The sequence below is a fragment of the Pantherophis guttatus genome, chromosome 7 (genome assembly GCF_059756535.1).
Source record: "Pantherophis guttatus breed Tessera chromosome 7, ASM5975653v1, whole genome shotgun sequence".
Classification (NCBI taxonomy): Eukaryota; Metazoa; Chordata; class Lepidosauria; order Squamata; family Colubridae; genus Pantherophis; species Pantherophis guttatus.
In genome coordinates, this window is record NC_142069.1 from 16949939 (window position 1) to 16963070 (window position 13132).

The 13132-nt window shown below is 38.3% G+C and overlaps 1 protein-coding gene across 14 annotated transcripts in view; it reads right to left on the reverse strand.

The window, feature by feature from the left end:
* WNK1 (WNK lysine deficient protein kinase 1) overlaps positions 1-13132 on the reverse strand; it is a 131820-nt gene that overhangs the window by 19163 nt on the left and 99525 nt on the right. For 8 of the 14 annotated variants that reach the window (XM_087873687.1, XM_087873686.1, XM_087873683.1 and 5 more), the window contains 7 exons: positions 12692-12838; positions 11423-11480; positions 10652-10789; positions 7769-9168; positions 4350-4433; positions 1869-1946; positions 506-575 (listed from right to left, as the gene is read on the reverse strand). In XM_087873687.1, coding sequence (XP_087729813.1) covers positions 506-575; positions 1869-1946; positions 4350-4433; positions 7769-9168; positions 10652-10789; positions 11423-11480; positions 12692-12838 — 1975 coding nt within the window. The remainder of the gene's footprint in view (positions 1-505; positions 576-1868; positions 1947-4349; positions 4434-7768; positions 9169-10651; positions 10790-11422; positions 11481-12691; positions 12839-13132) is intronic. The other 6 variants (XM_087873690.1, XM_087873689.1, XM_087873685.1 and 3 more) reach the window with 1 other exon arrangement.

A 13132-nucleotide genomic window follows, 5' to 3' on the forward strand; every position in this document is an offset into this window, starting at 1 on the left:
GGAGAAAAGCCTGCTAACTACAAAATCACATTAAATTGAAAAATAATGCACTAATGTCACCATTTTATATATATACATTTGAACCTATGAATTAAAAAGTGTATATATATATATATATATATATATATATATATATATATATATATATATATATAATTTTTATTTTGTTCTTTTTAATTCATAGGTTCAAATGTATAATACTTTTTTAGTCAGGGTTTTTTTTCCTATGTAACTCAAGATGTTTATGTAGCCATAGTGGGGTGATATATACAATTTTTTTCTATCTATATAACTATAGATAACTCAAGCATTTTAAATAGCTAGGTAACTTTTTGTTCATTTATGATGTGAACAAATTCTAGAAGAAAATATTTTTGAAATTATAAACCTGTTACAAAGACTTCTAACCCTATTACAAAACAATTTTAAATAAAACATTCAGTTTCAGCAATGACGGAAGCATGCTTTCTACTTTCCAGAAATTGTTATAACCAGCGACTCTTACCAGAATCTGTGGGTTGTTCTGAGGTGGATACCATTCCAGTAACTGCTGAAGTTGCCACAGGTGGCACAGACTATAAAAACACAGCAAAAAAAAAAAAAAAAGTTTGTTCTTTTTATTCTTTTGTAGGTTGGGACAATCATCAATATGTCATCATTCAATTGTCCCATCATTTTTCTTAAGATGCAGATACAAAAGCAAAGTACTTATGAATATCCGCTGTACTAGATTGACACCACTGGGAAATAGTTCAGCTAATTTCAATACTGAATGTTCCAGAATGTTTGTGCTACTGTAAAAAAGATTCACACCCCTTGTATTTGTCAAAGGGAAAGAACTCTGAGCAGATGTTGAACTGCATCATTTTAGACACAGTTATGACATGAGACAGTTAAGATGATGCCTGATATTGATGATGCTCGATATTGACTAGGTTCCATGTACATCTGACTTTGATTTCAAAAATAGAGATGCATAACAAGTTGAAAACTGCCATGGCACAAAGCAAAACTCAAGCACTTTGCAACTGTTTGTTTCCAAGAATCCCTTGGATTTTATATGAGCTTCCTGAGAAAATAAAAATGGTGGCCAGTGTTTTGGCAGAAACTGTATTTCTTATCAGAAAAAGGAAAATGCTGTATATGTCAATACAATTTGGGATTCTAAGAAAATGGTGGGGAAGATTTTTTGTTAGTTTGCGTCTTATAAATGATTGGGTTATAAGCATCCATACCCAATGTGGCACTAATTCCAAAGCAGTCCTTTCATTAAAGAAACCACAACAGATTCTCAATATTCTAAATGTGTTCATTGGCTGTAAAAGCAGACCTCACGTTCATTCAACCACCCAAAATAAACACCTAAAGATCCTCCACTGTTTTTGCTCTACCTGGTGATGATCAGAAAGAGGGAGGAGGTGCTAACAAAATTTTCTCATTTTGTTTCAGGGAGTGGGATGATTAAATGGAAGTATGTGCCTTAAGCCTTGCAGTCCTTTAAGATTCCTATTATTCCCCACCTTTGGGAAGGGGTGGCAACTAAAGTACATAGGCAAATATCCCATGGAAAGAATCAACTTACATTGGTGGAGAAGGGTTGGAATTTGTAAAGTACTGAAGACGCTTCATTAAACCTCTGCAACCCTTAAAGAACACATTTTAAAATTTTCATCCCCAACCCTGGAAGGAAAGTCAACAGGGCTGCAAATGGCATGCAAGAGGCCATATGTGGCCCATGGGCAATTCTAGAACATGAGACAAGCGAAACATAGCCAGCAAATCTGCTTAGCACTCTTAAATTTTCTGGAGAATTGGCATCAGGTCACAAGCATGTGAATATATTCAAGTTATTTTTGGTCAAAACCTACACATGCAGTTGTTGTAACCATCTCTGGACTTAGAGTTCTTCTCAACTGGGCATCCAGATCTTCCAGAGGTTGTTGGGACTAGAAGAAGGAAGAAATAATTAGACTTTGCTCCTTAAAAGCCTCCCAATACACATAAGTTCTTTAACATGCAATAAACATTTGAATAGTCATATCTTTATATCCACAAAACTATAGCTTTTTGTTCAAACATATTCAAAGGCATTTGGCATATGTATGAAGTCTCTAATTTTATATTCATTTATTGCTTCTGAGCTTCAGTTTGCTCATAGCAACCTTACTTGAAAAAATCTGGAAGTATATATTGCAAACACTAAAACAGAATATAGGTGTACACTAATAAGTCTACTGAGCCATTGTGACTGTTAAGATACAAACCTCACAGATCCTCTTTTTTCTGAGCGGATATAAATATGCCTACCCACTCCAGTATTTTTCATACTGCCATTTAGAAATTTCTCAACAACCATATTTTTGCATAATAAATGTGGATTAAATACAAATTATCTGTGGCAAATGCACAAGTAAAATTACAATCACATCTACTTGATTCATATTTATTACATTAAGTAGTTAATGTAAATTGGTAATCCATGTGTACATATCAACTCTTGCTATATAGCACAATAATCGAAAAAGGGAATGGAACACCAATGCCATCTATTTCCTTCACACACTGGAAAACACCTTAACGATTTAGTTGATTCTTCGGGCTCAATCATTCAAAGGCCTATTAAGAAAGAATCTAAGTCTAATGATTCAGAGCCCTTTTCTCAATGTGCAGAGTGATGAGTTCAAAATCCAGTTACTACTATGTAGAATGCTATCTGTTTAACAAAGTAACAATTTTAATAAGTTATTTTTTATTGTACTTACAAGATCAAGTTTACATATAGATTTCAAGCATATCCAATTGTATTTTTATAACCCTTCTAACACTGTGTTATGAAGGAATAGTATTGAAAATAATTTAAAATAAACAGACTCTAGGTAAAGACACTTTATATAAATAAATCTTAAATTGTACAATTCAGAGTTTAGCAGTTTATTTGTTTGAATAGTCCCAAGCAGGACTATAGTAATACCGATTCTCAGAAAGCCAGCATATATTTAAGATTTGGTTTAACCATTAACTATATTTGGTTTAGCAAGCAGCAATTGACACATTAAAATTAACTTAACAAATATTGCACATCTCAATCACAACAGACAGTGTTTCCAACACAAGAGGCTACATGGCCCCCTCAAAAAATATCTTGCAATATAAATGTAATCATATATGACATTGCTTTTTATTTTTCTCTTTCTCTGTGTTTTGTGTATGTGTGTGTGAGAGAGACAGAGACAGAGGGAGAGAGAGTGAGTGAGGGAGAATGAGAGGGAGAGAGAGAGAGAGAGCGAGAGAGAGAGGGAGATCCTGCCTTTCTTCTAAAAGCCTGAAGCCATTTCCATAGGAATTGTCCTTATTTCTGTCAGTGCAGCAGCAACCACATGAGGTAGGTTGCCCCAAGAGAGTGGCTGGCCCAAAGTGACTCAGTTGGTCTCTATTACTGAGTGTGAATTTTAACCCTCTCTAGTTCTTGCCCAACATCTTAGTCATGCTAACTCTAAAATGATATATCCACATAGTCCTCTCCAGCATTAGTTAATGTAGATACTGTATCTAACAACAGTTTTCAGCGGATGAAAGTGCATGTTCAACCTTGACTGGGCTTCCAAACGTAAGTTGAGTTAGGGCTGGTTAGTATTTGGATGGGAGACAAGAACTGTAGACTACACAGGAAAATCAAAAAGAATAACGAAGCAATAATAAACCACTTCTGTATCCCATCAGGATAACTGTCATAACACTTCTGTATCCCATCAGGATAACTGTCATAACTCATCTATGATCCCTCCAATTCCTATAATCAAGATCCACAGAACTCAAAAGACTCATACCGTTATATACTGATCAGCAGGCTTTGAAGATAATACTTCCTATAAAAACATTGCTTTTAAATGCCCCAAAGATTTCTAGCTGACTATTTATCAAAAACAGGGACATTGTATTTTCATCTCAATTCCTTGAAGTGGTCCCCATTACCAACTAAACATGAAGCACCAGGACTTTATTGACTGGCTGTACTTTTTTTTTAAAGGGAAAAAAATACATCTCACAAACTAATTACACGTCAAATGTCAGAACACATTTAAAAGGAATTATGCACTGATATCAAGGAAGCTTGATATCTTTAAACCAGTTAACAGAAAAGTTCAGCAGCTATTTTGTATTGGGAGGGAGAGGGACTGAAAATAGAAATACCTTTAAATAAGAAGTCTCTCTATTATTAAGTGAGATTATGCAAGAAAAAGTTGCCCAGTTAATAAGAGAAGGTGTAGGAAGAATTATCATGCAATAGAGTTTAATTGAAGCATGCTCATTGAAAGAAAAAACAGAAGAAGCAGATAGCCGTAGAGCACCTGAGTTAGTGTAGGTCCCGGAAAGGGTGGCGGCTGCTCACTGGGTAGAGCACCAGTTGGAAGTTCAGAACCTACTGGTAGTGCCTATGGATAGACATGAAATTAAAGTTTAGTGACAGAAGCAAAAAATTAAACTTCACATGGAACCAAAGTATTTCATTGTAGAGCAGGGGTGTCAAACTGGATTTCATTGAGGGCTACATCAGGATTGTGTTTGACCTCGGGGGGGGGAGGCAGGGGGGGCATGGCTGGGGTGGGTGTGGCCAGCTCAACATCACTTGTATTGGAGGCGTCTGTGGTGGCCCGAGTACTCTGGCAGTGAAAATGGGCTCTCAAGCTCCGTTTTTGACTGCGATGGCCTCCTGCAACTCTTTGCCAGTGAAAACAGAGTTCGGGAGGGCTGCGTGTGGCTCTGTTTTCACTGGCAGAGGGTTGCAGGTGGCTGTCGCAGCCAAAAACGGAGCTCGGGAGCCCATTTTCACTGGCAGAGGCACCGCAGGCTGGTCCTTTGCTGTTTCCAGGGTGGCCTTGTGGGCCAGATCTAAGCACCCCGTGGGCCAGATTCGACCCCCAGGCCTTGAGTTTGACACCCCTGTTCTAGAGCCTTCACTAGTTAAAACAACATCATTAACTTCAGTTATGATTAATTGCTGAAATTCTTTATATCAGTAATACACCAAAAACAAAAACAAAGAAAGTAACCATTTTCAGATCCCAGGTTTTGATCATAATAAGTGGAATGTGCATTCCTTTTTTGGGGGGGGAGATGATAATCTGAAACCTAGTGGGCAGAATATATTTCATGAAAAAATAGTTTAGTTCTGTCCAAATATCAATTATTGGCACTTCCCTTTAAAAAGTGTATAACTTTTTGTCTAAAACTAAGCAATTTCTATTACTTTAAAGGTATTTATTTTGCGTGGAACTTTTTATCCCAATCTGTTAAAAAATAAGAAAGCCATATTCATTTGTAGTTCTCTCAAGCTTATCAATGAAAAACAAAAATCTCATTAGAGACCTTGGGTAAACTCTTAACCCAAGCTAATTTGGACAGATTTTCAATGTGACAAAATGAATTCCAAACCAAAATGGTTAATGCACACCACTAGTATTTTAATAAGAAGCACTGAGGGAATAGTTATTGTTTTAAACCCCATCTGTATTTTACACGGGATTTGAACGTATATGGTTTACATAGGCATACTGTCTTTGGTTAAGTAGTTGTCATATGCTTAGCTCAAAAATAAATACATTCAAAGCAAGATTAGGTAGAGTTAGGTTACAGTTGAAGGTTACAGTTATTTGAACTGCTCATGAGACTGCCCTAGCTACCATGCAAATGAAGGAAAAAGTTAACTAATATGCTAAAGGAAACTATAAAATTGGTTGTTCTATTAAAAGATACTGGAACATGCAAATTGAAGAGGGGAAAAATTATGTTACCAACATTTGTTAAAACAGATGCACCAAAATATCAGCCTAATAACAAAGTTCTGGATAATTCCATTATACGTAATAGCAGTGAGTCTAAAGAATGGAATGCAGAGTTTTGAACTTCTCCCTCTCCACTCCTCCATCAAAAATAGGTAGCTGTATAAAATTTAGTCTGGAATGATATCTACCTCTCTCTCTTTTTTTTTTTTTGAAAAAACATTACAAGTTGTTGCAATATATCTTTATATATGAATAGTTTAGGGAAAGTTTTAACTGCACATAAGAAAACACAAAGGTTATCATGTAAGTAAACTGATAAAAAAAAGAATGAGTTAATTTGATCTTCATTTGTTTTCTTCCAGAAAACTTAAAAATAAACTCAGTCTCCATCCAAGTTTTTTCAAACTCCTGTAATCTATTAGTTTTCCTTGTGTTCATCAATGTTCTCTTTAATTTGGCAATGAATCTCTCCCACTTAATATCTAAATGAAGACAGCACATTACTCAGCTGTGATTGAAGATCTTAAAGTAGCGATTTGGGGATTCACACATATGAGGTATGTTCCTACACAAACCAATATTCTGAAACATACTCTGGCTGAGTTTTTATTGGCAAAAAGCTACGCTTCAAAGATAGACCGTGATGAAATTGTTGTCCAGATTCCAAGGAGGAAGGGAGTGCATTAGTTTGGCAAGATTTCTGTCTATAAGAAGCAACAAAGAAAATTGCTCAGAAGAATCTTAACATGTCTTCCTTGGTTACTGGAGCCTGGCATAGACTCCATCCTGTTGCATTCAATTTCCTGGTAATTACTCTGTTCCAGGCCATTATAAATAAATGTGCCATTAATAAGCACATTTAGCAGGGAAAGGGTCACATGAATGTACATATGATCACTCAAAGAATTATAGTTATAGTACAGAGACCGGATTGGTTAGCAATGGCTGTTCTGGCAGTCTGGCATCATTAGGAGAGAATCCTGTAGGTCAGTTGAGCAAGAACCTCAACTGACCCCGACATACAACTTCCTTCTACTTATCCATTGACTTTGTTTGTCAGAAGCCAGAGAAAGTCACAAATTATGGTCACATGACAGTGGGACACTGCAACAGCCGTAAATATGAGAACTAGTCATAACTACCACTTGTTCAACACCGTCGTAATTTCAGATAATCACTGAACGTGAAGCTGTTAAGCAAGGACCATTCGCAATGAACAGCTGTTATTTTGTGTTATATCTGTGCATCACACACATAGATTTTATTTATTTTTATCCCACCTTTATTATTTTCATAAATCTCAAGGTGATGAATATACTTAATACACCTTCCTCCTCATATTTTCCCCTCAACAATAAGGACCTGGGAGGTGAGTTGGGCTGAGAGAGAGTGACTGGTCCAAAGTCACCCAGCTGGCTTTCATGTCTAAGACAGGACAAAAACTCAAGAGTTTCCTGGTTTCTAGCCTAGTGCCTTAACCACTAGACTGGATTAACTGAGGAGGCAGATACATAACTTTACAAAGTACACAGCTATGATGATATTTAGTCACCATAGCCTTATCCCTCCATAAATTTATCAGGTTTAAAACCATCCAAGTTGGTAGGTATCACAGTGTTTTGTGGTAATTTATAATTTAATATGTGTGATATTGTGAAATACCTTTTATCCAATCAAATTCCCTATCATTCCATTTCATTGAGGGAGCCAACATTTTATTATGATAAGTAGGTAAACATTTTCTCTATCCACCTCCTTTCACCTCACTCATAACTTTTTGTATCTATTATTCCTCTTTTGCTTTGCTTTTCTGGGCAGAAATACAGAAAGCACTAATATTTATAATATTTAGCAAAGAACTAAAATGGATGAACTAACACTAAGAAACTTATAAAGGCTGAACAAGGAAAGCACAGACAAATATTTAGCAGGCTTTTCATTTGATGCGATTTAAAACGCTTTGATAAAAATACTGGATTCCTTACCGATGCCCGGATAAGAGGTGGTTTTGAAGGAGGCGTCCCTGGTTTAGTTGTTGCTGTTGCAGGACAGCACGTCACTGAGACAGAACTAATTGGGGTGCCTGCTTGTCCTGGAGTGACAACTGGTGTCATGACAGGAAGACCTGTCGGACCAAGCACCAAACTTCCTGGCGGCACACTGGTACTTGGAATGGATGCCACCGGCTTTGTGGGTGCAACAGTAGTACTTGGTAAGCCAGGAATGGCTGTGGCCTCCATTGCTAAAGATGTTTCCAGGGACACAGAGGGGTGAGCCGTTCCACCATGTTCACTGAAGAGGGATCGTAGCTTTTCTTCCAGGGTTTTTATGTCATCTATGCCAGGTGCTTTGGGCTGGGTGTCAATATCCCCTTCTAGACAATGAGTATGAGGTTGATTGGGTAATGGAGCTGGTTGAGGCTGACTGTGTATTAAAGTCTGCTGGACAACAGGTATATTAGCTACTGGCTGTGCCAGTGGTAGGGCACCAGGCAAAGGGACCTGGGGTAATACTGGGGTAGAGACTGCACCCAACGATGTTGCAAAGCTAGATGAGGTAACTATAGGTGGGACGGGCAGTGGCTGTACCACAGATTGCTGGGAGCTGCTGCTAGACGTACCTGAGGCTCCTGTAGAGAGTATTGGTACAGAAACATGCACAGGTACTTCACCTGTATGGCACAACTGTGGATTTTCTGATGCCTGTTCACTTTCTGATCTTGGCTGCAGCACACTAACCACTACCATTTTTGCTAGGCTGGGAGCAGAAGTGCTGGTGTTCAACTGAGAAGACTGTGAAACAACGCTCTGGGCCATAGATACAGGAACTGTTTGAGATGTTGTTGAAACAGCACTACCAACTTGCTGGGGTGGCACTGATGGTGCCATAACACCTGATACTGTAACACTAGGCCCTGTTGCAGCTTGTGGCAACGTCAGAGAAGCAGGCGTGCTAATACTAGTAACAATTTCTCCAGTAGCAGAAGCTGCCTGGACTACAGTTGTTGATGAAAATGAAGGTGCGCTGACACTCAAAGCTACCCCACTATTTAACTGTGACCCAGGCAACACTGGTGGTGGAGAGCTTGGGACTGACAATTCTTCACTTGCTGGAAACCCCGTTTCTGTGGACTGAGTTGCTGATAAAGAAATACTAGTGGAGGGAGGAAGTGACTCAGAAGAAGCAGTTACAGTTGTAGATGGCAGCCCATTGGCACCTAAAGCTACAGTAGGAAAAGGAGGCACAGCTTGGTTAAAAATTGGGGGAGCTGTGCTAGGTCCTTCAGTGTGCTGCATATGCTTGAGATCTGAGAAAGCTTGCTGCAGACTGAGTGATGATGCAGAATGCGAGAGATTCATCCCAGGACCATGAGATGTGGAAGCAACTGAAAGAAAAAAGACACAGTCAACCTATTCAGGAAAACTTATCGAAGGGCACTGAATGTAATGCTAAATGCTTGCTAATGTAGTTTGCACTTCTATAGATAGTCCTTATTTAACAACGGTATTTGGAACCAAAATTTCTGTTACTAAGCAATGAGGTCATAAAGCACAATGTGTGACTCTGCTTCTTAGTGACAGCAGTCCCTGCAGTCCCATTACCATTGTCCAGTGAATTATAGCGGATCATTAAATGAGGTCTTGAGAGGACCACAACTTCCAACTTTCAACTGGTTTCTCCATTGGCTCTGCTTGTGAGAAGCCGACAGGGAAGGTCAAAAATTATCATCATGAGACACAGGCACTGCAATGGTTGAAAATCCAGGTCGGTTGCTGACCCTCCAGAGCAGGGCTGTCAAACTCGTGGCCCGTGGGCCAGATGCGTCATGTGCTGCCCATGCCTGGTTTAGCGAATGTGAAAAAGTCATGTGATGCCGCGAGTTTGACACCCCTGCCCCGAGTATGATCACATGACGATGGGAGTGCTGCCGCAGATGGAACTTCAAAGATCACTCATAAATTCAAATGGTCGCTGAACAAGTGGTCAATAACCAAGCACCACTTGTACCGTCTTCCTTACAAACGAGTACAATAGCTTACGATAAATTAATCGAATTCTAAAATCAATACAGAACATGTGTGTGTGTGTACAGACACAGAAAGCAAATATAGCCTAAAGCAGGAGCATGTGACACTAACAAAACCACTAAATACTATTACCAGTTGACCCATGTTTTTAAAACTTGGAAAACAGCTGAAAACTCATGAGACAGTTAATATTTTAAATCTTTCCTATGATCTCATTTTGATTGTTTTTATTTTTAAAATGTCATGTGATATCATGAACAGATAAAACACAATTGTTCAGGTTAGCTTTAGACAAGAAAGATTAAAAGCCCAATATAGATCAAAATGGCATGTCACATGTCAATAGTCATACAAAGAGAATCTTTGAAGCAGTGGTGAAATCCAATTTTTTTTTATTACCGGTTCCGTGGGCATGGCTTGGTGGGCATGGTGGGCGTGGCTTGGTGGGCATGGCAGGGGAAGGATACTGCAAAATTGCCATTCCCTCCCCACTCCTAGGGGAAGGATATTGCAAATCTCCATTCCCACCCCACTCTGGGACCAGCCAGAGGTGGTATTTGCCGGTTTTCCGAACTACTCAAAATTTCCACTACCGGTTCTCTGAACTGCTCAAAATTTCCGCTACCGGTTCTCCAGAACCTGTCAGAACCTGTTGGATTTCACTCCTGCTTTGAAGATGTTCTTAAGCTCTAGATATGTATATCTGGTGAAAGGTGAATGTTTGGGTTAGGGTAATTTACACAATTTTTTATTAAAAAAAGCCCAATTAAACCAAGCTTAATTGGGTTAATTGAAAGCAGTACAAACAAACATTTTGTCTAAGAATGTTATTTAACTTACATGAATCAAAAAGCTCATATTCTGATGGAATGGAAGTGAAAAATTTCTGTTCTCGCAATCTACTTTCTGGTACAGGACTGACAATAAATCTTCTTCCAGCAGAGTGGACTACCTGAGTAAATGAATTAGGAGGTACACCTAAAATAACAAGAAAGAAAGAAATTGGTTATAGCTGTGCAATTACATGCAATCAAATTTCTAATTCAATACTATACATGTAGTCCTCATGTATGATGACAGATTGGGACTAGGATTGTCACTGCTAAGCGATGCAGTCATAAAACATGACATCCTGTGACTGCACCACTAAGTGATGACAATCTTGGCAGTCCTAATCATCACTGTAGCCTGGTGACACGTAGGTCATTAAGCAGGAGGTGGGGAATGCTATGAGGGAGTATCATGGGGGAGGGGGGGGTTGAGGCAGTCCATGCACAAACTAGGGAGCCAGGGCAAACAGATTGTGGTGCCATGGAAGCACAGGAGGACCACGGGAATTTACCGGAGTGACATAGTGACATTTCCTGCCAGCTTCCCATTGGTTTTGATTGTGAGAAGCTGGCATGGAAGATCACAAATCATGACCATGTGCTGGAACAGCTAGAATTTTGAGGACCTGTTGTGAGTACCACTCGTTGCAACTTCAAATGGTTGCTCAATAAGCAGGCAATAAGCAAGGACTAACTGTAATGAAATAGGTGGTTGAAACCTTACAGTATCCAAAATCAAAATCACCAATGCCAAATCATAGTAGAATTTAATAATACTTACCTATTTTTTGTGGCATGGAAGAAACAGGATCCGGTTGCTTGAAGTCTCCATCCAATTTCTGTAACGAAGGAAAATCTCAGAATTATAGTCATAACAATTAATTAGTTAGGCGTGTGTGTGTGTATATATTTGATTTCTATCTCACCTTTCTCTGTTTGACTCAAGATGGTGTACATAATGCTCCTACCTCCAAATTTCTCTAGAACAACAGCCTGGGAAGTGAGTTGGGCTGAAAAAAACTGACTGGCCCCAAAACAGCTGACCTTCATGCCTAAGGAAGATCTAAAACTTACAGTCTAACAAATTATCCACTATACTAAACTGACTCTCCATATTCCAGCTACTTATAATATATGTTACCCCAGGACAGAAACTCTGCTCACTGAAATACACATAGCTTCAATTGTAAATAATCTGATATTTTGCTTTTAAGTGTTGTTAAATCTGCGAAAACTGTATCTTTAGATTTGTTTATTAAATTTATATACTGCCCAGCTTGCTGTTCTGGACAACTCTAGTGCAGGTGAAAATTACTGATTTAAACAAATACTAAAATCATCTAATCATTGAAAATTTGACGTTAAGAAAAATATTTCTCAAATGTTTCAATTTTCAAAGCAACTTTAGTTTCCTCACTGGCCTTCTCCCTAGGCACTTAATTTGCCTTTTCAGTTTGCAACACGGACAGTAAATAAAAGGAAATGGCCATTCAGTAAGTTGGAGCAATAAAAAATGAGATGGAGGGAGGGACATTCTATCATCTTTGCTAAAAGACTGGTAAGGTTCCCTCACATTTCTCTTTACCCTTAATTGCTTACAGATGGGCACTTTAAAACACATTATTTACCCTTAAGATGGACTAAATTTGTAGTTCTTTCTTCCTCATAATTTCCCCTTCCTATGTTATGTTTTCTTAAGTCAGTATTTTTCACCGTTCAGAAATTTAAAATGTAGCTGGAAATTCTGAGAGTTGAAGTCTACACATTTCTAAACTAGAGGCTACTTGCCACCGAACATACTTATGCCCACATTCCTGCCTGTGGAAACTAAGCAAAGGACCTTAAGGAAGGGAAGGAAATAAAACTTACAATAAAGAGTTATAAAATGGACAATACTGCTGGGAGAGAAGACAGAGACCCACAATTATTCATATGATGGTTCAATTTCAGATTATAAATATCTTTTGTCATGATTGCTTAGCAAAAATGAAAAAAAAAAAAGGAAATAAACAATTTAAGATAAATGCTAGGACATCAAAATCAGCCATACCTGGTTCTGAATACCATCCATACTTTGATCGCCTTCTGCCTCCATACTGGGATCTTCATTGAGCATTTCATCTGCTTTTTCTATAATATCTCGAACCTGCTCAACAAACGAGTCTCTCTCTACTGCTAATATGAATTCATTTTGCACCTGCATGTAAAATTGGAATTACAGCAATTATAGAATTGCTACAGGATAGTCTGGAGCAAATAGCAACACTCTCCTAGAAAACCTGTAAAAGATGTATTGCACACCATTCTAGGAAACACACTCTCTTCATCTATCTTCTAGCCAAAAAATGGCAAGTGATTTTCAAATGTACAAATGCTAGTTGAATTGAGTATTATCAGAACTATAATTCTGGACAGTAAACATCCAGGCAACTACTATCTTGAGTTGGCAACAGTTTTCTCTATCACTTGGCTACCCATTTGTGATCACGTG